This window comes from Henckelia pumila, unplaced genomic scaffold (genome assembly GCF_033568475.1).
Source record: "Henckelia pumila isolate YLH828 unplaced genomic scaffold, ASM3356847v2 CTG_461:::fragment_3, whole genome shotgun sequence".
NCBI classification, from domain to species: Eukaryota; Viridiplantae; Streptophyta; class Magnoliopsida; order Lamiales; family Gesneriaceae; genus Henckelia; species Henckelia pumila.
Window position 1 is genome coordinate 5,801,001 of NW_027331831.1, and position 27,313 is coordinate 5,828,313.

At 35.9% G+C, this 27,313-nt stretch overlaps 3 protein-coding genes and 1 pseudogene across 6 annotated transcripts; 1 reads left to right on the plus strand and 3 right to left on the minus strand.

Moving 5' to 3' along the window:
* Positions 1–269: 269 nt before the first annotated feature.
* Positions 270–2,143, minus strand: LOC140871850 (pentatricopeptide repeat-containing protein At2g17525, mitochondrial). The gene has a single exon (XM_073274589.1). The coding sequence runs from the start codon at positions 2,141–2,143 to the stop codon at positions 284–286; it is 1,860 nt and encodes a 619-aa protein (XP_073130690.1). The 3' UTR covers positions 270–283.
* Positions 2,144–2,217: 74 nt separating this feature from the next.
* Positions 2,218–3,970, plus strand: LOC140871851 (pentatricopeptide repeat-containing protein At4g21065-like; annotated as a pseudogene).
* A 1,374-nt stretch (positions 3,971–5,344) lies between these two features.
* LOC140871773 (probable sugar phosphate/phosphate translocator At2g25520) lies at positions 5,345–6,717 on the minus strand. The gene has a single exon (XM_073274462.1). The coding sequence runs from the start codon at positions 6,602–6,604 to the stop codon at positions 5,552–5,554; it is 1,053 nt and encodes a 350-aa protein (XP_073130563.1). The 5' UTR covers positions 6,605–6,717; the 3' UTR covers positions 5,345–5,551.
* Positions 6,718–9,439: 2,722 nt separating this feature from the next.
* LOC140871639 (uncharacterized) lies at positions 9,440–13,117 on the minus strand. Of its 4 annotated transcripts, XM_073274245.1 has the most exons (7): positions 12,650–13,117; positions 11,217–11,956; positions 11,005–11,065; positions 10,701–10,737; positions 10,189–10,246; positions 9,716–9,803; positions 9,440–9,612 (listed from the first exon to the last, which is right to left on the minus strand). In XM_073274245.1, exons 2-6 carry the CDS (start codon positions 11,850–11,852, stop codon positions 9,729–9,731), a joined length of 867 nt encoding a protein of 288 aa, XP_073130346.1. In that variant the 5' UTR covers positions 11,853–11,956; positions 12,650–13,117; the 3' UTR covers positions 9,440–9,612; positions 9,716–9,728. The 4 variants fall into 4 exon arrangements, 3 of the variants coding, with proteins under 3 accessions (XP_073130346.1, XP_073130347.1, XP_073130345.1); XM_073274246.1 differs by lacking the exons at positions 9,440–9,612; positions 9,716–9,803 and adding an exon at positions 9,805–9,846; XR_012147729.1 differs by lacking the exon at positions 9,440–9,612 and having other exon boundaries at positions 9,780–9,803; positions 11,005–11,956; positions 12,650–13,115.
* Between the last annotated feature and the right edge of the window lie 14,196 nt (positions 13,118–27,313).

Sequence of the window (27,313 nt, forward strand, 5' to 3'; positions counted from 1 at the left end):
TATATTGAATTTTTTGTGGTGTAAAAATTGTTATACAAATTTGGTTGTACATGTAGCATTGCTCATTTATTTATTATTTAGGTTTTAAAAAAGAAACCGTCTAGGCCCCGCCTAGGCGGCTAGGCGATCGGTCGCCGTCCGCCTATCGCCTAGCACTTTTTAGAATATTGATTCGTAGTATAACAAATCTTTGGAAGCAGCTAAAATATTAAACATGAATATATTAATTAATAATTAATAAAAGAATAAAAATGTAAACTTTGGTCCTTTTGCAAAAGAGGAATCAGGCCTCGGTGAGCTGCTGCAATAGTTTATGATCTCTAAACTGTGATACTGCTGGGATTATGGCATTCCATAAGTTGTAATCAGGAGTAAAATCCCTTCCCACCATTTCCAGAAACAACATTAAAGCCTTTTGCGACTCCCCTTCGCTGCAAAAGGCGTCGATTAAGAGACCATAGCTTTCAGAATCAGGCAAGAAGCCTCTCATCTTTAAGTCCTCCATAAGCCTCATCGCCCTCGTCGCTTTTCTCTGCTCGCAGAGACCGTTGATCAAACCATTAAAAGTTGAAGCGATGGGAAAATAACCGAGGCCGATCATTTGGTTCATGAGCTCAACAGCTTCCTTTATGCATCCTTTCTCACAAAATCCTTGAATTAAACTTGCATAAATAAGAGCACTTGGGCATCTTCCTGCTGCAGTCATCTCATCGAAAACTTTCTTGGCTTCAACGATATGGCCATCCTGACACCAACTCAGGATTCTTGAACTCATATCTACAGCTGTTGGAAACAAATTTCTCATGTTTTTTAGAAACTCGAGAGCTTCCGTTGTTACATTCTCCCTGTATAAACCATACAGAATGCTATTGTATGGATTGATACGACCAAGAGAACTCCCTTTACCCTCTTCCATTAGTTCGAAGATCTTGAGCCCCTCCCGAGTCCTTCCACTCGAACACAGTCCATGAATTAACGTCTCAAAGGTGGCAAAATCCCATTTTACACCAGCCCTTTTCATTTCATGGAACATGTCCAGAGCTGAATCCAACATCCCAGACTCACAGAAACCTGCAATCAAAATATTATAGGTGTCGGTGTTTGGTAGGCATCCTTTCATCTCCATCTGTTTTAGAAAGCCAAGTCCCGCTCTCACTTTCCCTGCTCTGACAAAGCCCTCAATTAGAGTGTTGTGAGCCACGACATCAAGCGTCCCTCCCTTTCCCTCCACTCTCCTTAATACCTCAGCTGCCTCAGACACACGCCCAGCATTGCACAGAACTTTCACCACCTTAGTCACTGAAACAACATCTGGTAGAAAACCGTTGTCAAAACACTTCTCCATCAACACAAGAGCAGGAACTAGATTGTTTTCATTGCAATATGCTGATATCAAAATGTTGAAAGTAACGTCACTATAGTCCTCCATTTCACTCATTAGGCTCCTAGCTCGTCCCACCTTACCGTTCTTACAAAGAGCATAAATTAACGTATTATACACAACAACATTTATCTGAAGTCCATGAGTCTTCATCACTTGCAAAAGTTTGAATCCATCCCCAATTCTATTTGTCAAGCAAAAACCTTTCATCAAAATCCCATAAGTGTAATCATCACCCTTTAAATCACTACCCATTATTTTCTTCCTATAGAATTCTCTTGCAATATCAATATCTTCCTTCGCTAAAACATCAAGAATTGAGTTCAACAATTTCAAAGAAGGGGCCTTCCCAAATTTAGGAAGCAAGTTGAGCACTCTGGTTACTTCCTTTATCATTCTAGCTCGTCCATAACCTCGGACAATTGTGATGAAAATATCATCACCTGGGCCTGAACCTATTGATTCAGGCATTTCTTCGAGCAGTTGCTCTACAGTCTCAAATTCACGGAAAGTGCACAGCTTGTGGATCAAAGCTCGATATGTGGACGTAGTGTGGGTGAAGTTTGGTATCTCAGATGCCCATTTAAAAGTTTGAAGAGCTTGGCTAGCTGTTTTTTGCTCTAAAAGGAGATGTGCAATTTGCTGGTGAGTTGGGACCAGGGCAGGGGATACCGAGATAAATCTTGATTGAACGGAGAAAATTAGCCGCTTTTGGATGAATCTTGAGGTTAAAAGTTTTGAAAGGCTGCAAAATCTTGGCATGGGTTTCGTCAAGTTTCAAGCTTTCTCTTGAATCATCAAATTACTTCAAATATAAATTAAGTCGCAGCATTGGCATGTACAAGAGAGCAGCAGAGCAAGATTGCCTCACTCTACTTCAGCTCTGTAACTCTTTCTCCAAACTCAGTCAATTGCATAGTTTCATTCTAAAGCTCGGTTTTCAAAGTAACCCCTTAATCCTCACAAAGTTCACTTCTATCTCCTCACACCTCAATGTCATTGACTATGCCTCATCCCTCATTTTATCCCCAGAATCAGAACCCCATTGCTACGATTCCTTCCTTTTCAACACTGTTATTAAAGCCTATGCAGAGACGAACAGTTTTAAGCGTACTGCTATATGCTATTACAGAGAGATGCTATTTTACGGAGTTAGGCCTAACAACTACACGTACCCATTTGTTCTGAAGGCGTGCGCCGGCATTGGGGACTTGGATTTGGGCAAAACGATTCATGTGTCAGTTTTCAAACTTGGGTTCAGTATGGATGCCCATGTTTTGAACTCTTTAATTCATATGTATTGCAGATGTGAAAACGGGATTGACATGGCAGAGAAGCTGTTTGATGAAATGTCCAAGTGCGACTCAGTTCCTTGGAGCGCGATGATTGGTGGGTATGTGAGGTGGGGTATGCCAAATGAAGCCGTCAAGCTGTTTAGAAGAATGCAGATTGCCAGGGTGAGGCCAGATGAGATAACCATGGTGATGGTGCTGTCTGCCTGCGCTGATTTAGGTGCACTTGAGCTTGGGAGGTGGGTCGAGTCTTACATAGATCGAGAGAAGTTTGAGAAGAACTCTGAACTGTGGAATGCATTAATCGACATGTTTGCAAAGTGTGGTGATGTTGATAAAGCATTGCGGTTGTTTAGGAACATGTGTGAGAGTAAGAGGAGTATTGTTTCTTGGACATCCGTAATTGTAGGTATGGGGATGCATGGCCGTGGCCTGGAGGCAGTTAACTTTTTTGAGGAGATGAAGGGAGCAGCTGGGTTGGTGCCTGATGACGTTACATTCATCAGTTTGCTATCTGCTTGTAGCCATTCTGGTCTAGTCGACAAGGGAAAGCAATATTTTGATTCAATGGTAAATGAATTTGGAATCACACCTAGGATTGAGCATTATGGATGTATGGTAGACTTGTTCAGCAGGGTTGGACTGGTGAAAGAGGCTGTGGAATTTGTAAGTAAGATGCCCATTGATCCGAATCCTGTAATATGGCGAACCTTAGTTGCTGCGTGTCGTGCAAATGGTGAGCTGAATTTGGGTGAAAGAATAGCCAAGGAGCTGATGGTTAATCAGCCAGTGCATGAGTCCACCTATATTCTACTTTCTAATTTATATGTCAAAATGATGGATTGGGAAAAGAAAAGCACCATCAGGACAGCAATGGGGAAGAAGGGGATCAGAAAGGTTCCTGGTAGTGCTATGATAGAGCTTGGTGGTGTGATTTATGAGTTCGTTGCCGGAGATAGAACTCACAAAGAGCACCAGAAAATTTATGAAATGGTAGATGAGATGGAGAGGAGGTTGAAGAGTGGTGTATATGGTGCCACAACCTCCTGCATTTTGCTTGACATTGATGACGAAGACAAGGAGGTTGCTCTTAAGTCTTAACAGACAGCGAAAAGCTGGCTATTGCGTTCATGCTTGTGTAAACATCCCGTGGATCTTGCTCAAGTTCGGATCGATAAAACTTCATGTGTTTATGGTGATTGCCACTCAACTGCCAAGGTGATTTTACATGATGGGATTGTATTGAGTTGTTTTCTATGGTTGCTAAAGCTTAATGTTCATGTAAAATGAAACTTGAAATCTAACCTACTTTGTTACAACCTTCAATTTTGCAAGTTGTTTCAACCATGTAATTGTTTGTTTCAGATCATGCCTTGAACTCTGTAAAACCCACCCAAATCCTTTCCGACCAGTTCTCATGAATTATTTAACAACTACATCACATCAAAAAAAAAAAATAATAATTACAATTTAATATTAAAAAGGGAAAAATAATTGTGCCCACCCTCTAATAAGCACAACCATTAGCAGCCACCAAAGTCAATATCAAGGTTAGGTATGGGGGAAGAAAAATTGTTTTAAAAAAAAGGTCAGCATCCCAACGATTTCATGTACACACACACACACACACCAAGTTGAAAATTTTAGGAGAAAAATTATTTTACAAGTTTTCAAATTATACATGAATAATATTGTACTCAATCTCGATTAAATTACTATTAACATCAATACATGTATTAATTACTTTTGCTTTGGAGTCCTATACTTCAGGCAATCCTAATTTTCCAAAGTCAACACTCAGCCATAACTAGAGCATTTCAAGGCTTTTTATGTTCTACGCGTTTTATCATGTAATAAATAAATTACATAAACTTATCTTTTAGCAGCAAACACAAAATAAAATATAAATTTTGTCACATCTTCTCTAGTCCCTATATGATTATTTTAAAATCCTTTGATCACTCAATCTCACAAGACAAAGGAAAAGTTGACCATGGTGTAGCCTTTTATAGACTAAACAAACTTTAATTGATAGATGTAGCTTAACTAAAGAATTTCACCAAATACCATTTAGAAATCAAATCTGCACAAATTAGCTGTCACTGTGTCCTTACTTTACAATGGGATGCAAAAAAAAAAGAGGGTCAATTCCAAAAAATATTGTACAATTACATGATAATGCAAGCTAAGGAAATGTGAACAACTCATGTTACAACAAATTTGACTTCTTCCATCACAAAATATAATAACAGTTTTTTCCAAGACATTCATTAGTTAATAGTCTTCTAGCACATGCTAATTCACCTGCCCTTCAACTTCACTTGTCTTTTTAATGACAGATAAATTAATTAATTCAAACCAGAAGGGGAAAGAACCTGCAAAGCCAGCTAAATTTCATGAAAGAATACTCTAGGAGCTTTACATGGCAAGAAATGAAAAAGGGGTGAAGTGTTTAAATGTTTCAGAGAAACTTAAAGTTCCATTTAATGAACAGAATTAGAAATCTTTTGTAGGAACAAGAAAACTATGCAGCATTTCATCGATTCACATTAAGGTTCACTCTTTTAACACAGCATATCTTGGTGAGAAGTGAGAGTCAATATTAACCACATAGAGATTGAATAACAAAAAGACTAAGACCATTGTACATAAGATTCAAAAACGTGAAATCTGATAAAATTTTGAAGTGTATTCGAGTTCTTTTTAACTATACTAAACAATGCATAAACCCCATACTGAGAAAGAAATCTAGATCTTGATCTGAAAAGCCACAATAACCCAAAAGAAAGAAAGGAAAAAAGACCCAAATTTCTCACTCACATTTATTCCAAGAACCCTTGTGTAAACTCTTTTTTGTATGAATATTTAACCAATACAATTAAGCCTGTGCATCTCCTTTCTTTCCCATTCCATCTTCTTCCCTCTCATCCAGCAGCTTCGTTGCCTCCTCATCTGCTGGCGGTGCCTTCTTCTGTGCCTCCTTGGCCTTCAAAGCCTGCAACTTGGAGTGATTGTAATACGCAACTCCCAAAAAGGCCAACCCATAACCAAACAAATTCAATGGCGTCACTGTATCCTTAATCACAGACCAAGAAAAGGCAATCAATAGCCAATCCTTCACCACCCCAGCCACATTCATGGTCAAAGCTGAAGTCTTGCCCACCAGCAAGAACACAGCCAAGTTCAAAGCAAACGCGCACAGAGAGTTGGTCCCAAAAATAGCGAAATCAAAATGAAACCCGGATTTCTGCCTCAACAACAACGGGTACTCCACAAAAAGCCACGGAATGGAAAGAAAAGCCAAACAGCTAGGTGCTACGTAGTAAAGCGAAGTAATGGGGTTCAAATTGATCCCTTTCGAAGTCAACAAGATCTGAATCATTACCAACCTCGTAGCCTCAAAAAGAACGGCACCAAGTTGAAGCAGAACCCCCCAAGAATCATACTTGGCCTCACCAAAAGCAGCCACCGCAACTCCCACAGAGATTGCAAGCATGTTAAGCATGGTGTTGCTCTTGAAAGCATCTTTCTTGAAGAGAATCCCGATAGAATAAACAGCAACAGGCATCAATGCTTTCAGCATTTGAATGAAGGAGACGGATAGGTATATGTAAGCCGAGTTGGATAGCCACAGGGAGAGAGCATACAGAGCCCCGATTGGAACCACGGAGGTTAGGTACACGCGGCGGGTCAGCGCCACCGGGTCCACGATCTTGAACAGGCGGACGGCGGCGAAAGCCAGAGAAGAGCAGAAGGCCATGTGAATCATAGTTAGGGAGATGGGAAAAGGCCAATTGTAGAGCTTGTGGTCGAGGATGTACTTGTTGTACACAATGACTGTGAATGAGAGGAAAATCCATACGGAGACATACGTATACGAGAGGATGATCTTCTTCACCACCCCATCTGAGAGGGCCTCATTTTTACCCATCGGTGGTGGCGGCGGCGGCGGCGCGGCGGCGGCGGAGGTTCTCGGGGAGGATGGAAGAGCAGATGTCACTCATACAATTGTGGGGAAAGAAGCGGAGAGGGGAGAGAGTTTTATGGAAGGGTGTAATTAATACAAAAGTAGACTTTACTTTTAATTTATTGTTTAATTTAGTTATTAATTATTAATTTAAGAATCCATCTTTTTGCATATATATTTAAATTAATTATTAATTCATCGTAATTTGAAGTGCATCTTCATGTATAATTGTTATTTATTATTAATTAATGATTAATAAGACATTAAAAAGATATTTATTAGTCCAGATTTGGTTCATTTATGTTCTTTCATCTCAATTATACTATTGTTTTTCATACAAATTAAGGATGCTATAACTTATACAGACAAATTTCCTAATACATTCTCATTGAACGAAATTGAGAAAACAAATTCAATACAATTATACACGGAAAACAGAAATATATCGGTAAAAGAGATTATTTATTACATAGGAAGAGTATTATGTATTTTGGAAGAACGAAAAAAGAAACGTTGTTTATATGATTAGGACGAGAGTTGTAGTTTTTATACCATTAGTGATATGCTTTTAACACCTTATTGTATGATATATCTTTTCTAACATATATTAAAGTCGATATTTTTGAAATAATTTAAATGGTGGAGATGGTATTTAAAAATAATTGCAATGAACAATTTAGGAAATTTAACTTGGTAAATCTAATAATTAATAATAAATAAATTATGAAATTTATATACTCAATATATGTAATGTGAAACGAGACTTTCAAATTTTTAGAAATTCCAACTTGCTTTTACTCTGACTTCAAGTCCAAAATTTTAAAATAACTTCACTTCAATCTCTAAAATATATATATATATATATATATATATATATATATATCTTCTTCTTCTTTTCTTTTTCTTATTTCCAATTCAAAATTTCATCATCATTCTTAAATACAAAGGATACTTAATATATATATTGTATTTAAGAATGATGGCGAAATTTTGAATTGGAAAGAAAAAAGAAGAAGAAAGAAGAAGATAAAACTCAATAATTGTATTCCATATTTGACAAAGTAAAATGTGTGGCATAATCTGGACTACATGAGATGGGATAAAACATGTAGAATTAATCAAACAAAATGTTGACTTTACCGAATTTTTTAGACTTTTTCCGAGATTTATTTCATTCGTCTCTTTCCGATGTCACCCTTGTCTCTGTCCATTTCATTTTTATTAGTATTATTTTTTCCCCCAATTTTTGGAACATAGGCAGCAAATGATTATTGATTTTCAGACGCACTTTTATTTAATTTTTTTTCCACAACAACTATTAATTTTAGAGTGAAAAATTAAAGAATCAAATGTTTTCACCTTTTGACAGCGTAATTAGAATCAATATCACATTACACATATGTGCAAACATATTGAGATAGAAAGCATTTAAGCATATGCAATATGAGGATTTTATTGAATAGATTTGTGGCCCTTCGATCCCCAGATTAGAAGTTGATAAAAAATTGAGATGAATTCGAGATTCACTTCCATCACAAAAATCGGCCACTTTATTCACACGATAGAGTATTTGACTTGGGATTCATATTTGTTCATGTTCAAAATTTTGTGAAAAAAAAGATGAGAAATGCTTTTTTAGAAGCTCTCGCAAACATTACCTTAATCCAATCAATCCGTGTATTTTCAATCGGGGCTCCAAATCTTTCGAAAACTTGTTGAAACATTACACTTTTGAGTTAGATAATTTCCTCATTTTGCAGGGGCTCTGTTCCGTCTATGAATTCTTTTTTCTGTAATACAATTTCAGATTTTTGTAACAATCTATTATTATTTTTGTATTGAAATGATATCTTAGTGGTAGCTACGTATGTGCATTTGTTTTTGTCTGAAAAACCCAGCTTGAAAAGTTGTCCAAAGTGTTATTGGCGGCTACGTATTAAAGATAATGTTTGAGAAAGCTTTCAAAAAACACTTTTCAACTTTTTTTTAACAAAAATTTTGTTAAAAAAAAGATGAAAAGTGATTTTTAAAAGCTTTCTCAAACACTACTAAAATATCCAACGAGCCTTTTTCGCTTTCCCAGATTCCATATGCAAAGCTTAAAATCTTCAGTCCCTCATTTTAGCTTACAGGTTTGTATGTCTAAAGTTTAATAATGACTTCTTTGAGTCGTGAAATCTCCCAACGTAAAAAAAATAATTAAATAAATAAAGTATTCGATGGTATTATGGAGATATCAAAATTATACCATAACACCAAACGTCAGCTTGATTTTGTATTTGTCAAAAATTGCCCAACGTAACTGTCTATTCGATGATGATGATTATAAGGTATGAACATGTTAGGTTATAAACCCATGAGATGTCCATATAACATTGTCGATCCCTTGAGAAGCCGACGTCCGCGGCCTACTCTAGGCGGCTTTCACTCACCTTTCAGTATTCAGTGTATGCATTCATGCACCTTAATCCGGCCTATAATTTTTCCAATTATCGACACTGATCCGATGATAACCCTTTTCTAGGTCGCCCCTTCCGCTACGTCGGCTCTCAACGAGAGCACCAAATATTAGGTTATAAACCCATAAGGTGTCCATCCCAAAAGGCTTGCCTATTGGATGGGGTTGTCTCATGAGTTTATAACTAAATGTAATTAGTTAAATATTTCAATGTGAGATATCATATTAGAACAAAACACAATCTGCTCTTCAAACAGCAAACACGTTTTTAATATTCATATTCAACCAGCTTTGATTTTCCCGACAGTGGTTCGATTGACATATTCGTTCTATATTAATTATGACCCTTTTATTAAATTACGAATTTCATCATAATAGTTGGAGTAATTGAGGACTCACTAATCCATTGGTTGGTTAAATTAGTTTTTTTTAAAAAAAAAATTATATGCCGATGAAACCCGCAACCGTTTCCCTTCAACTCGGACCGAGTAAACCTTCATTCTATTGTAATATCCTGCAAACGACGCTAACTAGTTAAATCACACTACGCGAACATACTTGTTCAAGAAAGTGTTGCTGAGGCGAATCGAACACATAATCATTGATCTAACACTCACCTACTATACCAACTCAGATACCCCTCGAAGGCTGACTTTTGTATTCATACGAAGGATTACACACACATAAGTAGCGAGGATCAATCATCTGTATATTTGAGTAAAACGATTATACCCAAAATGACGAATTACTGCACAACCACCATAATCAAGAAAAAAGGTTGCAGTGTGTTCTGAAAATTTATTGAACTCAGATAAAATGGAATTATACATGATACAATATCCCCTGTACACAAACTATTTGGACAAAACTAATAGTTAAATCGACTTGAAGATCGGGTAACAGGAATCAAAACAAATAATTATACAACGGTGTCCATAGATTTCAAACCTCAAACAAACTTTTATCCAAGAGGGGAAATATAAATTAGGCAATAAGTACCAACTAGAAAAAGGAAATGGAAATCTGAGTAAACATGTCAACTAGGAATTTTACAGGTAATTAAAGTTCCAAGATGATCCCATTCACTAACCGGTGAAGCAAGATTTGTAAGCTTTTGTTCGCCTTCCATACCCAGGATTAGCTGTATCCTGTTGTACAATGGACACAGAGATCACACACAGAGATCACCGAGCACATAGAAAAAAGAATCTGAACAATGAATGAAGCTAAAGAAACATAAATGTCGATTCACATTAGTGTGCTTAATATTATTTCACGGTGAGAGTCCGTGCAAAGCAAAAGGACATGGTGTTGCTTGGACTAAACTTGATGCATTGGTGACTCAGGAGGCAAACTAAAGAACATATATTTAGGGAAAAATAAGATTTTCTGGTGTCGGGTCGGTTCTTGTATTTAAGAAAATACAAGTGAATCTTAAATATTTTGTAACAGAATATCAATTTGCCTACCGGCTACCACCTCAATGTGTCAAATCGTGCTCAAAGTGAAGCAATATAAACAAATTATTGCACCCAATACAAATCTTGCCCTAAAACATAATGCAAAATGAGGAAGGTGTTTCTTCCTGTAAATACTGCTTACCTAGATGTCATAGAACCGAGAGCGACGTCTTCGAGAGCTGTGTAAAGGAAAGTACATGAGAGATATGATATCCAAACAACAAAACCAAAATTGAAGGTTTTGCAACAAACAAGGCGGACAGATTAGTAAAATTTAAAAACATCAACAGATAGGTAAAATATATAATGTAAATGAACCATTCAGAAATTTAATTTGTTCATAATCTCAATGTTTATTGAGTTATATGAAAGATCAAAACTCAAAAGATAACAAATTTCGATATCATGGGAAACACAAAATAGTAACCACCGATGCATTCACTCACCTGTTTTGACCAACTCTTCCCCTTGAAACTTCCCTGGCACTAACAAACTCGTCAACAGTATCTACAGGAGATCTAAAATCAGGATATTCTACGGATGATATAGAACCCTCATCAGAATTCGAAGTATCAAAACTCAAACGATTATTTCCTCTTCTGGAAACACCGACTCTTGATCTTCTTCTGTTTCTAGATGCCCGAAAATTTTCAAATACCTGATATAACATGCAGGACGTCCACCAATTTCCCTTGTCCCCAGGGAAGTCATCAAAGTCATCTCCCGAGTTATCATCCCCATATTCTATCACATAATCACCTAGAACCACTCCACGAGGGATTTCCGACTGGATAGTGCTTAAAACATCGATTATCTCGGACGATTGCTGGAAATTCTCCCAATCCAGTTGGCGGGCTGGATCGATTTTTGAAGGGCAAGCATGAGGATGCTCTAGTCGTGCATGTTTTTGAAGTTCCAAGTATGTACCCGAGAATGCACATTTTTCCTCTTCACAGCGGCGTTTCTTGTCATCCAGGCGTACACGAGCTACATCAATCACTATCCATCCAGTAACTTCTCCTCTACACAAGGGGCATGCTGGTTTGGCATCTGATTCTGGATCCAAAAACTGCCTAGTTTCAACAGAACTTGGTGATTTAGGTCCAGATGACATCCCACTTGCTTGTTTGAAGCGATAGAGACAATTTGATTGCAAATGGTCCGTGTCACATACAAACGGCCGACATCCATTATCATACGACGTGCATTGGAGGAGAACACTATTGTGTGGAAACTCCAAGCAGATGGGACAAATAACATCATCCCAGTTTGTATACAGCTGAATCTCCTCCATTCCAGTTGTGTATGGGCCGAACCCTCTTTTTCAATGTCTAAAAGCAGGCACAGAGAATTTAACTTTAAGTCTCTAGAAACATGGAGCAAGTCTCTTCATTCCATCTGATAAAAATATTAGTGTCAGAATAATCAGTAGCTTCACATTGATCCTAATAAGTTCACCATGCAAAAAAGTCTAATAAATAAAGAATTGGAAATAATATGTGAGGCCCCGTTAAACTAGTTATGTTAATGATCATGCAACAAAGTAAGTAAATAGCAACGCAGCGGAAAAACAATTTAAAATGGATTTTGGGCCTAGAAAAATTTTGGCATGCAATTTATATAAAAATAATAAAACTAGGACCTCAACAGACTGAATACCGCACAAACAAATGCCGGCCAAGCACAACAACGAAGCAAAGCATTCAAACAAGTATTTGAGCCAGCAAGGCTTGGTAACAACATAAAGGCATTCAATCCATGGAAAACAACTCTCAAATACGATGAGAGTTTCCTCGGAATATAAAAAAACGACTCTGACACAATACATACATAACTCCAACAATACATAATACATAACTGGGAGACATGACATGACATGATCCAATAATTGCTACTAGAGTTCAATAAACATCTAACAATCATAATTCTCCAAAATATGGGACTACGAATTCCAACATAATTCAAAGGCTAGTCAAAATATACCTCGACTACTTCCAACTGTTGTACCTAAAACTTTAAATCTTTAATATATCAATAAAGGTACTATGTAATCAACGAAATCAAATTTAACACGAAGTCATCGAAACTCACTATCGGGCAGCCTAATAAGGTCGCGAGCCAGGCTGCAAAGCAAATTTAAAATCTCACGACTTGAAGTAAAACCAGCTGGACCGGAGCACCAGTTGAACTCGCCGGAAAGTGGCTGGAAATGAGTTGAACGAACGGGGGCTGGTTCAACTATTCCCAAGCTTCGAAATACAGCCTTTAGATGGTCGAAAAACTCCAAAATCGAAGCTGGATTCCTTGAAGAAACGCAGCAGAAACAGGTTACGAACGGTGATCGATCTTGGCAGAAACGAGAATCAAAAACAGCGATCGATAGCTCAAAACGAAGCTACTAATGTAAGGAAGAAAACCCCTCAAACCGTTCGAAATTTCGACGCCGTATGAAGGACATATGAGCCTGTTACGACGGCGACCAGACGGAGGCGAGAAGGTGACTAGTTGGGCTTAGGGACTTGGGGCTTCTCATTCTTGTTCAAAGCGTGTATGTATACATTATTTATGTATGTGTGTGAATAATAGACCAAAATACATTATTAACTAGAGTGTTAGAGATAATTTATTAGGTGATTATCTTTTATCGCTTAGATTTGAAAGATTTTATGATCATAATAAATATATTAAAAATAATATTTGTAAAGATCTATATTTTATTATTTTCTCGATTTTGAGTTTAATAAACATTGCATCTAGCATTGATTTATATGAATTCTTTTGCGAATTCTTTTTTCCACATTTCTCTATTTTTCTTGTGATTTATAACATATTATATGACGTTAAAAACTGACAATGAAATTAATTTTCGTTCGATTGATAATTCCTGAATGTTGTATACAATTGAGAATGATATCTCTCTATTTCTCTTTTATTTATAATTATCATCACGATAATGTAAACAACTCATAATAAAAATAATTCTCGTTCTATTGATAATTGTTAAATGTTGTAAACAACTGAGAATAACAATAATTCTCGTTTTTTTGAAGTCATTGGGATAGCACGACATGTTGTCAATACTCGATTTATGATATCTTCATCGGTGCTTTAGAAATAGCACAATTATAAATTGGTGCCCATGAAATACAACGATGTTGATGGCTATAAAGTAGCACAACAGGATTTTATATTGAGAAAGTTCATGGTTATGATCTAATATATTGGAATTATAATCACGAATCTCTTTCAAATTATCAATTAGGATTTATGATAACGATTTGATAGATCGAAATAGATTCATGATTATATCAAATATATTTAGAATTTAGATAAATTCATGAGTACGATTTGATATATCGAACGAGATATAATATAATAAATTGAAAATTTAAAGATATTCATGAATCGTGATTGAAATATGATATGAGATTCAAGATCTATTATTCTTGAAAAATATAGATCTTATATCAAAGTAAATTTTGTCTTACAATTTTTGCAAACATGGCAATGTAAATTTAATGTGAAATAACATTTATGATAGATTGAATATTATTGTTGAAGGTAGACCATCTACTTGATACATACTCATAATAATTTGAAAGGGCGAAATTTCGGTTCAGTCCTAAATGTTTGGACACATTTTCGGTTCAGTCCTAAATGTTTGGATGTTACCGGTTTGGTCCTAAATCTTTTTCAAAAGTTTCCGATTCAGTCCTAAATGTTTATACGTTCCCGGTTTGGTCCTAAATGTTTCCCAAAAGTTTTCGGTTCAGTCCTAAATATTTTTACATTGCCAATTTCGTGCCAAATATTTCTCAAAAGTTTTTTTTGATCCTTTCATCTACTCGTGTGTTAAAACTAACATCGCGTAGTGTTATATAATTTATAATTGAGTTTTATATGATTTATTATATATTTAACATTAAACAAGTTGTAAATAAAACACAAATTTATTAGAATTTTTATCCAAATTTAAATCAATTTTACACAATTTTCAAAATAAAAATATTAAATTCATGATGCTACAAAATAAAAACATAAATAAAATAAACAAAACTTGAGGAATTAAAATTTAATGATGTTATTTCACATTTCTATTAATTTTGTTATATTCTCATTCATGATGCTTGCACATTTAAGAAAAAAATTTGAAGATTGAAAAAATATATATATCTTTTTAAAACTCTTTTTATAATTTAAAAAATATTATTTGAAAAAATTTTACTATTAAATAAAACTTAATTTCATATCACTACTTCAACGGTGGTCAAATACTTCATTATATTTTCTCAATTGTTAACCATAAGTATTCTTCTCTTGAAAAATTTGTTGAAAATTTTAAATATTTTGTGAAATAAGTAATGCTAGTTATTTGCCAAAACATTTGTTTATTTTTTTGTAATTGATAATATTTTTAACTATAAGATTGCACGGTTCAATTATTTTTTATTCTATAATTTTATTTTGCATAATTTATATTATATTTTCATTTAAAAGAAATTCTTGTTCATTTATTATTATTATTATTATTATTATTATTATTATTATTATTATTATTATTATTAGCTTCTATTTTATTTAACTTTGTCTTTTGTTTGTAAGTTTTTTTTATGACGCTTTGTTTGTAGATAAAAGTACCAAACCGAGAACTTTTGGAAAATATTTAGGACAAAATCTGGAACGGAAAACATTTAGGACTGAACCGGCAACTTTTTAAAATATTTGGGACCAAACCGGGAACATAAAAACATTTAGTACTGAACCGAAAATTTTTGAAAAATATTTCGGACTAACCCGGGAACATTCAAATATTTAGGACTGAACCAAAAATATGTCCAAACATTTAGGATTGAACCGGAATTTTTCCCTAATTTGAAAAGATACATCCAATTTATCAATTCAATTATACCAAAATAATTCTTATACAATTGTCTATTAATGTAATCCATTCTTCAAGGTGAATGTGATAGTATCAATGAACACAGTTGATACATTGTTGTTGATTAATTCTTAAAAGAAGAATACATTATTCTAGGTGAGATATGAATTATAAGATTGACACAAAATATTATAATATACGTTTTAATAAAGGATGTATGAATGTACACCGACATCTCATATTATTATTTATATAATAGGAAAAATTGCTTTTTTATCATGTATATTTGTTATTTTGCGATTTTGGTCATCTATATTTTCATATTTCAGTTTTAATCCATTATCCTTCTTTTTTTTTTTGGCAATTTTAGTCCTTTTTTCCGATATGGCGCTGATGTGGCAGTAATGCAATGCTGATGTGAAGCTGACGTGTACAGTATCACGTAAGCATTTTTGAATAAAAAAGACCAAAACTTGATTAGTAAATAGACGCTTAGCGTAATTTTCGCTGTGAGGAAGCTTTAAATTTATGATTGTGGTCAACATAATCATTTACTAGTTTTGGCGGACTCTGTTGCTAGAAGTTGTGACTTGGGGTTTAAATCTAGTTTAACTAAGGAAAGTATCCGATATTTTGGAACTATAGGTGGCGAATTAAAACTCTTGATATCACATTGGAACAGTGGTTATGAATTTCTTCTAGGATACCTTCGTATGGAAATAAATCAGAATCGTGAATATATGTTGCAATAAGAGTTAGTTAGATCCTTGATGATGTGGATATCAGTAAGCATCAGAGCGCGCGACGAAAACTAATTAATGTCAACTTATGTGGGAGCAAGGTAAGAAAAATTAGTGGTGTTTTGGTCTAAGGTATTTGAACCTAGTTAGTAAGTCTTGAATTTCGAGGACGAAATTTCATTTAAGGGAGAAAGAAATTGCAATACCTAAAAACATAACCTATTTTGTCGCATGCATTAAATTTAATAAATATTAAGATTTATAATTTTTAAGTTTAATTGATTTAAATTATTTATTTGAATTATGTGTTAATAAAATATTATTTATTTGTTTAAAAAGATTTTATTTTACTAACTATTAAATTAATTCTTTTATTTGTTTAGGTTTACTCATTTAAATTATTTTATTATACAATTTATTTGTTTTAAATATTTTACAGGTTTAAGCCTGATTATTTAAATGATGTTAATTATTTAGTTTATTCATTTAAATAATATTAACTATTTCGTTTATTTATTTAAAAATTTCTCGAGCTTATTGGATAGTATTTAAATGATCTTAACAATTAAAATTATTTATTTAAATATTTTTACTGTCCAACTTATTTATTTTAAATAAATTAATTTTAGCGGTTAGTCATTTTAAATTATTTTAAATGTATATCTTATTTATTTAAATCTTTTTTAATTGTCCAAATCGTTTTAAAGGTTTTATTTCGCTTGTGTATTTATTTGAATGACTTTTAATCGTTCGTCAAATTTGTTTAAATTATTTAATTTAATCTCTCTGTTTATTATTTAAATATTTTAGTTATCGTTGTGACATCAAAAATATTTAAGTATTGATTTTAATTTCTTGAACCTAGTTGCTTTAAATTCCTTTAGAGTATAGTTGCTCAAATATTTTAAGTTATTAGCATCTTTAAACTCGACGAATAAAATTTAATTATTTATTCCTGAATTTTCAAACTTTGGGTATTTGCGGGAGTTTGAGCCTAACACTTTTAATCGCGCCAAAAAAAGAAGAAAAAAAAAATATAATGCATATTATATAATATTTACCTACACACTTAAATATATGTGTTGACCCGGTCCATTCCTATTTTTTTCCTAAGCCCTTTTACACGGCCCATAGGAAGGGATTCCCACAGCCCGACTTCCAGCCGATTCTCATTTCCCCTTCTCCAAGCCTTAACCGATAACCCATTTCATTCTTCTTCTCCATACCTTCTCAAGTGATCGGTGTTCCCTCATTCCATTTCTAGCTTTGGGCCACCGCAGCAGGTCATTTTTCCGATGAGATTTCCCGTCCAGGCGAGCTGCTCGAGTTCCACCATCTTTTCCTCGGCTCGATTTCCAGCTCAATCGATTTTCCCCATTTTAGACTTTTAAAGTGTGAGGAAAGATTTATGGGTTTCCTTGGCCACCAAGTAGATTATTATGTGTGTGCTTGCTTTTATTGTTTTCATTCGAATCTATGTTTATCCATGCTTGCCCGATTTTTCTAGCCATTTCTCTGTTGAACGAGCTTCTGCCTCTGTTGTAATTGGTCGTCCGAAGATTCCAACTTTCATTTGCTGCATCGTTTCTTGCTTACGATCGATATATATAATGTCTTTTGGTGTTGGATGGGGTTGTATGGTGAGTCTCAGATTTTGAATCGTTTTCCCCCTGTTTCGAGTTCTATTCTATGTTGTGACTGGTCGTTCGAGTATTTCAGGCTCCTTTGGTGTGTCGTTCATTCTTATGATTGATATATATAATGTTTCTTGTGTTGAGTGAGTGTTTATTTGTGAGTCTTGGTTATTGTTCCCTTTTTCTACAACTTCGAAATTCTTCAATGTGTTGGGCTTATGTGATTCGATTTTTATGTGGTCTTGGATTGGTGATTTAGAGGCTTCCATGGTTGAGATGTAGCTCACATGGTAGCACCTAGGGTGTGAGATTTGGCTAGAAATTGTTGAGGTCAGGGGCTGTGGATTGGATGCCATAGGAATCTGGATTTCTGGGGGGCTGGGGCAGGACTGTTTCGAGTAGAGAATTGGCTTGGGACAGGGCCAAAATTGAGCTGGTGTTTTTGATTGTGAAGGGATCGGCCTTAGGTGTTATGGTTGAACAAGGAAGTGGTCTAGGTCCTAGATTAAAGGTTGTTAACATAGGATTTCAAGGTTTAGGGGCTAGGAAGGGGGATGAATATGGACATGGGTGAGCAGATTTTTGGGCTAGCAGTGGGCTGTCTGGAAATGATTGAGCAAGACAGGGTCGTGCTCATGTTTTGGTTAAGGGATCAGGTTTAGAAATAGCCTAGGATGCTAGGAAAATGTCGTTTCAAGCAGAAACTAAGTCGGTTAAATTTAGGTCGAGTTCTAGGCTATTGGAGGTTAAGGTGCTGGGATTTTAGGTGTCAAGTGTTGCTGCCCGAAAACGTGATTGCCAAATAATTTTTGGATATGAATTGTACCTCGAGGATGACTTCTGAATGGAGTATAGTACTTGGGAGCCGTGTCTTTAAGCGGGAATCGTTTGGACTAAGGTTTGTATAAGTTTTAAGTTTTGCAAGTTGATTACTCGGGATACGTCCTAAGTGCCTAGAAATAAAGTCCAGATTCTTAGCTATGGTTTGCCACCTAAATCACCATCCATGTCAACGATCTTACTTCATTTTTTGATAATCGAGTAAATATCATTTTCTTGAATTCAGTCTAAGCCTTCGAGTCAAGTCAAGAAATAAAGTATTTTGAACAAGGAAAGTTGATTGTGCCAAGACGAGCAATGTCGGTTGGGGGATGCCTCAACTCACTTGCCAAACGATGGGTAGTGTGCGGCCGGGAGACATCCCGGAATCCCTACCAAAACGACGGGTAGTGTGCGGCCGGGAGAAATCTCGAAATCCCTACCAAATCAGTTATAAGGGGCAATGTCGCGTCGGGAGAAATCTCGTCGTCTTGCCGGCATAGTATAATGCAGTCATTGATCGATCAAAAACAGAGGGTTACAAATAGGGGCCCACATGATTTGAACCAGTAAAATACTTTCACCTACCCCATGGGGTAATACTCATGGGGTAGGGTTGAATTTTCCACCTATCTCAAGATTAGGCCTCGTGCGGAGACTGGTATCTGGTGAAGGATTGGTCACGGTGAGGTATCTTTTTGGGATGATACCTGGTTGGGTAATGCACCTCTGTCGAGCAGGTGTGATGTCAGAGGGGACCGGAGAGTGAGTGTTTCTAGCTTCCTATCGGAGGGAGCCTAGGATTTTGATCTCCTCTGTGCTATCGTCGCTCCCTCGGTGGCGGATGAGATTGTGCTGATCCGTGTTTTGGTGGATGAGCCGAAAGAGGCCTTTTGGATCCACAGCACCGATGGTGCTTTTTCTATGAGATCTGCGTGGGAGCAGGTCAGACCGAGAGATTCGGTCTCGGATATCCTGACTCCTTGCTGGGGGCGCTGGATGAGGCCCACCATGTCCTTCTTTTTGTGGCGATTTTGGAATCGGTGGTTACCTGTGGATGAGGTGCTCCAGCAGCGTGGTATTACACTTGTGTCCAAGTGTCAATGTTGTGAGATGTCGGAGATATTCACCCATATTTTCATCGACGGTCCCATTGCCCATTCTGTGTGGCATTTTTTTGGGGCCATCTTCCGTGTCCGAATCCCCGTCACTGAGGACTTTCGTCTGTTTTTCAGTGCTTGGAAGCGGGGTCGTGAGTGGTCTCCTGGGGGTAATGTGAAGGAGTTCGTTCCGTTTGTCGTGCTTTGGTTCCTCTGGACTGCACGCAATGATGATAAGCACTGTCACTTACCCTCTTCTGCGGAGAAGGTCAAATTTCAAATTGTGTCTTATCTGAGACTTGCTCACTCGGCAGCTACTATCAAGCCCAACCTTTGTATTGGGGCTTTGTAGGCTGCCCGAACCATGGGTATCTCAGTTGGCCTTCAACGGATTCATAAGACTGTTATTGTCCGTTGGCTGAGGCCGCCGCCTGGGTTCTTCAAGCTAAATGTTTATGGTAGCTCGAGAGGGAACAAGGGTGAGTCTTCTGTTGATGGGGTTTTTAGAGATTATTCTGGGCGGGTCTTGGCGTATTTCAATGAGCTCATCGGTATGGGGTCCAATGTTCGTGCAGAGCTTTGGGCGGTTTGGAGGGGTATCCTTCTTTGTTCTAATCTTAGCCTTTTTCCCCTTTGGATTGAGACCGACTCCCAGATAGCCATTTAGATTCTTCGATCTCGGAGGTGTCGTTGGGATTTGAACCATATTTTGTCGAGGACGCGTGTTTTGGTGCGAGATAGGCCGGTTCATTTCTCGCATATCCATAGGGAATGGAATTCGGTAGCGGATGCGCTGGCGCAGCTTGCTCATGACCATAGGCAGTGTTTGTTAGAGACTGGTGTTCCTCTAACCACTTACATCGCTATCTTGGCCCGTTATGATTTATCCGGGATTCCTTACCTTATATTCAGGTTTACCTAGAGCCTTTTACTCGCTTTTGGCCGTTTCTTTTGGGCTTCCTTTCTTTTCTTCTCTTGATCTAGCTCCGCCTAGACCTTTTTTAATATATATATATATGTAGATATTTAATTTTCTTTGCAGGTTCAGCTCTCCGGCATCCTTCCGAAGTCTTTTGGAGTTACCTAGTCTCCCTGCACCGATCGACTTGATTTTTCAGGGAGATATACTTGTCAGGAGCTCACTGTGTTTTCCTCTTACCTGGCTCTTTCTTTTGGATGGTGGTAGACTGTGGTGGATTCATATGCCTTCTTTTTTTTTGGTCTTCCTGTCTACTTTGTTTTTAGGATATGGTTTGAGATCTTTACGCCATATCTCTGCTCCTTTTTGTTACGGGTGTGCTGGTTGATGACCGCTCTTCCTTTTCCAAGGCGACCTATTTTGTTCATTGACTCTGCAGCTGATCGTGACTTTCGGGATATATCTCTAGCCTAGCTTTCACATTCTAGTCCAGATCAGGATGTTGAAAGCGCTACATTTGCGCCTCAGTGTCTGTTTGGATTTTGCCTAGCTAGAGTCGTGGATTTTGCTATCCTTTTGCTTCGCAGGATGACTTCTGCTTATGATTTGTTAGTTGTCACTGATATTTTGTCTATTTTCACTCAGTTCCTAGGGTTGTCTTGGTCTAATACCCTAGTTGTTTGGATGTGACTATTTATATTGTGTGGTCTTTTAAGGAGGTCTTGGTCTAGTTCCCCTCCTCCTTTGGGATTTCCTTATATTGCTTATTTATGTTTATATATAGGTAGAGGTCTGTCTAACCCCCCGCTTCCAACGGTGTTTTCTTAAAAAAATATTATGATAATATGATATAATTTATGACGTAAAATTATTTTATAAAAAATGATTGATTTTTAATTACATATATCATATGAAAGTTGTATTTTATATTCAGGACAATACATGCAATAAAATAGGAAAGTACGTAAAATTTAAATAGATCAATTGCCTTCACAAAATTAGGAAGACACGTGTTGGGATAATGAAGTCAATTTATAAAATAAATAAGTGATATTGAGTGTGATTAACATATTTTAGAATGTAAATAACACTCCTCATATAAAAATGCAATTTGTATTTCTTGTGACTAAAATAAATTATGCGATAAAATCAGTTGAATTGTGTGCATCTCTAATATTTTATAATAGCTGAGGGTATTAGAAAAGACAAATACTCATATGAGACGGTTTCAAGGGTTATTTTTTGAGACGAGTCTTTTATATGGGTTATTCATTAAAAAGTATTACATTTTATGTCAAAAGTATTACTTATTATTATAAATATGGGTAGGGTTGACCCGTCTCATAGGAGTGTTACTTATTAGAAAAACTATTTTTTGTATAGCTTGGACACATCAAAATTTGTTTCCCAATTTGCCCTTATCTTTTGAAAATATTTTACAATTGAGAATTCATTGTGCACTATTTGGAAAACTTCTATATTTGAAAATTTTTGAAAGAAAAAAGAAAACCGTTATAGCACTATGTCTTACAGCGGTTTCATCACGGCTGAAATCTCACCAAAAAAATAAGAATTAAATAAAATGATTAATGTCTATTAATTTATTATTATACACAAGCAGCGCGTGTGCGTCGATAATTAGTTTGAAATTAATTTTTTTTAAATTTAAGTTGGTGTTAATAATTGTTTTAAAAATAAACTGTTATTTTTGTAAACAAGAATTAATTTTCTTTAAATTTAAAATAATATGCATGGCTATTTGTTTAGAATAATTTATTTGCATATTTCCACATTAGATTTTGTAAATATCGTTTTATTTTGTATGCAAAATTATTTAAAATTTGCGTAATCAAATTCACGATTTTATTTTTTCAATTACTATAATACATGAATCTTTGATTAATGTGGTTGTCATATAAATTTAGTTTTTAATAAATTTTTGTGCTATGGATAAAATAAATACTTGGAATTTTATTATAAGAAACAGGATAAAACTAAAATTTTAATCCCTTGTAGAGTTTTTTAGTCCATCGTGAAGTAATATCTGACGAGCAGAATTTTTTTGATAATATCTCATAACTCGATGATCCAAATGACCAGTGACCAAAACTACTGGATAAACAACTCAAATAGTTGCAAGTCATACTTCAGACAAGTAGGGCTAAATCGGATGTTATATAGGTCAAACTGCTGTTGAAAAACGCTACTGGACCTGAACCGGATGAGCTTAAAATAGAAACCAATATCCACTAAGAAGTTCTGGTATTTGGGCCAAATGAAATGATTCAATATGTGTTACGAAGATACAAAAATGATCTAAAAATTATATTCAGAAGGAAAATTCTGAATCAGAGCATAAGGAGTTGATAAACTGCAGTCAAGTTTCTAGTTCTGCACTTAAAGTTTGCAGAGCAGAATTTCGAACACATCTGAATATTTTGGGCATATATCTCTCATACAAACTCCGAACTGAGTGATTATTGATTCCATGGAAATACAAGACAAAGGGCTACAACTTTTATGTTCATCACTTTGCCAAGAAGTTAATGAATCAAGATATATGGGCAAGAGAACAAGCTACCAAAAACAGCATGGCTGAAACCTGAAGTGCAGAAAAGAAGTAGACTCCGAAATGCAGCAGAGTCCAAACCAGTAGCCGATCAAAACCAGTATCCTAGGCAACTAGTAGTGGATGAAACCAGTAGCTACTGCACGAGCAGAGCCCAAAATCAGCATAAGAAGAGGAAAGTGGCCAGAAGCACAAATATGACCGTTTCAATATCAGAAACAGTACAAGACATTTACTAACGGTCATATTCTTGTGTCTAACATATATATCTCTCTTGGAAGCTATAAATACAACATCACTCAGAAAATCAAAGAGAGAATAAGGGTGTTTAAACAGATTCTCCAGTTAATTTGAGAGTTTGTCCTTGGTGTGAATAACACAACAAATTTCTTGAGCATTCACAGTCAAGTTCTTCACACCCCAACTCACTCACACTATATGAGAGATGATTTGTAAAGATTATTTGAGTGAGAGTCTACACACAAAGACATTAAAGATTGTTTTTGTAGTCTTGACATAAGATACGTTAAACATTATGTGAATTGTGAGGTTGAGGCCTACAATCGAGAGTGTGCTAAGGGTTTCGATTTAGGCAGTGGGTAAATACTAAGTTTGGAGTGGGGTAGTTACAAGAAGTTGTAATGCTCAAAGTCTTCCAGTAGAATTCTTCCGAAAACGGAATAAGGGGAGATGTTGAAGGATTTGTCTTCGAACTTCGATAAACAAATTCGTGTCTCTTTACTTTATTGCATATACTTCTTTTTGTTTTTTGTGGATGATTTGTTGAAGAATTTTATATGTTCTTTAAAGTGCCAAAATGTTGCATACAAAGTATTTGATAAAATTCTTCAACCAAAATATTTTATTATCTCAACTTGAAATCTTTCAAACGATTTCCAAAATGTTTAATCGATTTCTAGAGGATTATGTAACCAAACTCGATATAATCTCTCGGTGCTCGGTTCATTTTTTAACATTTTAAGAACGAGTTATTGTAGCTCAAAATATTTTAAAAGTGTGTATTCACCTCCTCTCTACACACATTTTCGATCCTATCAATTGGTATCAGAGCGGGTCGTTCTTGAAAGAGCATTTTAAATTGATTTTATCTTCAAAATTTTGTTTTGGAGATTTTGTAACATATATATGCATAGTTAAGAATTTCTGGAAGCTTGCAGCGACCTTGGGAAAAATGGCATAACTCCTTGCTCGAGTTTCCAAATGACAAATCGCTTTTTGAATTACAAACTAGACTCGTAGAGGATCGTAGCGGTATAAAATTTGCAGCCTGGTCTTGCACGAGCAGAAGCATTTTATTGGTTAAATTCAGACTATGTGTGCTGCGGCAGAAAACATGACATGGACAAGAGTTGGTGTTTTTGTCAAGAAGCTTAAGGAAGCTGCACTCATCAATAAAAGAAACAAATTAATTCAAATTCAAGCCACATATCGTCAAGAAAACTCGGTAAACTCGTTCTAAAATTAACTTTAAGAGAGCTTTTGAGTTTGATTGTCATCATGATGTTCTACTTGTGCTAGCATGTTTTGAATTAAGAATGTCTAGTCATTTCTCTTACAATTGCAATTGTGCTTAATGACTAAAGGGATGCTTAATGGAAAATCTAGTTAAGTACACTAGATTTATCCCTCTATTTTTTTTTAAACTTCTTTTACTCAAAATTTCAGGGGGAGCACATCGTTTCACATATTTTTGAACTTTATTTTTATTTTCACAAAAATGGGAGAAATATGTTAGATAAAAATATGATTTTCTCTCTTTGCATTTCTTGAGTTTAATTGTGCATATTTTTATCCAAGTTTTGTGATCATCAAAAAGAGAAAGATTGTTGGGTTGTGAACACAAGCAATCTTGATTTTGATGATAACAAAACTTGTTATTGTGTTTTAACATATTTACTTAAGTGTGTAGGTCATACATATCATTTTGGAAGTGCTAAAATGCTGACAAAAGTTCCCGCACACATTTGTTTCTGGCGAGCAGAATTGTTTTAATGATATCTCATAGCTCGATGATCAAAATGATCAGCGGCCAAAACTAATGGACATACAACTCAAATAGCTGCAAGTCATATTTCAGATCAATAGGACTAAATTGGATGTTATCTAGGTCAAAATGATGTTGAAAGACGCTACTGGAACTGAACCGGATAAGCTTAAAACGGAAACCAGTAGCCATTGAGCAATTCTGGTATTCGGGTCATATCTTGCATATCCGTAATCAAAATGAAATGATCCATTATGCTTTACGAAGACGAGACAATGATCTACAAATCATATTCAGAAGAAAAAGTCTGAATCGGAGCATAAGAAGCTGATAAAATGTAGTAACCCAGAATCTATTTTAAGATAATAATATGTTAAACATGATTAAGGGTTGGTAATTAACCAATTTTGGATTTTAATCGGACTTCAGAACTAAGAATTGGACTTTTAATATTTGAGCCAGTTCGGACGGTCCGAAGAGGACTTCGGACGATCCGAACTCAGCAATCCGGAGGCTCCGAAGAAGGGCATGTTGACTTCGGAGTTAAGGCAAGTTCGGACGGTTCGAACCAGGATCGGACGACCCTAACTCCTTTGTGCCAAGCAAGCAGCATTACTCAGCAATGGATTTTGACAAATTTCGGATTTAGAACACTTTGGACGGCCCGAAGTGGTGATCGGACGGTCCGAACTTGACGTGTCTCGCATGCAGGCAGTTAGCTGGATCGGACGATCCGAACAACTTGACCGTAAATTTTCCTATAAATAGGGCTCATTAAGATTCATTTTGAATTACGAATTCTGAGTTTCCTTCTTCAGTTATATAAGTATGAGATATACACTTGAGGGCCCTCTCGGTTATTATAGAGGTTCTGGAATAACCAATGTGTGGTTATAGTCATTCGGGACTAGCGACTCCAAAGGGCTTACTACGGACAAAGGTATGGTCCGAGAATCTATTTAAGGTTTGGGAGTATTTATTAGCTTAGTTAAGACTTATATAACTTGTGTAGTGATACGGTGAACTTTTGAATATAGGCTTGGAACATAGGATCCTACTAGACTTGAACTAGCCTAGAGGTACGTATACATTGACTGAGATTTTCAGCGAGTATACATGTTTATATATTGTATTTATTAGGCATTATTATGTGGCATGATGTATGTTTTACCGTTTTCTATATTTATATATCATGTGCACATACACATTGAGCCTATACCTTGATATACTTGATTATAGAGTCGCTCAGCTCTATACTCGATAGTCTGTCACTGAGAGTACCGCGACGGCGGGGACATGTATGTCTGAATACTCTGGTGTACTAGACGAGTTTGGTTGCACCCAGAGGTTGATCCGTGCGGTGGCAGCACTCATGTGGCGCCAGTACTGAGCATGACTTTTCAGATGACCTTTTACTAGTCATCATGTTGCATGCATCATATATATATGTGCACTCATGTTTATGTACTGGGCGTTAGCGCTCACGTCCTAGTTGTTATCTTGGACACCCTATTCCACGGTGCATGTCGCAGGATGGACGGAGCTGGTAGTTCGAGGCAGGACTAGGGAGCAGGAGTCTTAAGAAGTTATTTATACAAAATGATTCGATATAGCTGTATAATATTTACTTTTAATCTTTTCGATATAGTTGTATCACTACAGTATTAAGCCTGAATTTGTTTTACTAAGTTGATATGTAAATTATGGATTATGTTTCCGCACGTTTTACTCTTTTAAGTATTTTGTTGTATTAAGTTTAATGCATGCTATTAGTTGTCAGTTAGTAGGTGATTTCATGCAGTGTCACTACATAAACAGTAGTCAAGTTTCTGGTTCTGCATTGAAATTCTGTAGAGCAGAATTTCGGACTCAGTTGAGTATTTTGGGAATATCTATCACATACAAACTTCGAACTAAGTGATTCTTGATTCTATGGAAATAAAAGACGAAGGGCTACAACTTTCATGTTCATCACTTTGCCAGATGTAATGCCTAGAATTTCTTCTACATTAAACCGTATGCATAATTTGGAGAATTTAATTATTTTAAAAATAAATCAAAGGGGTTAAATGACTTTTACGTGTCATGTT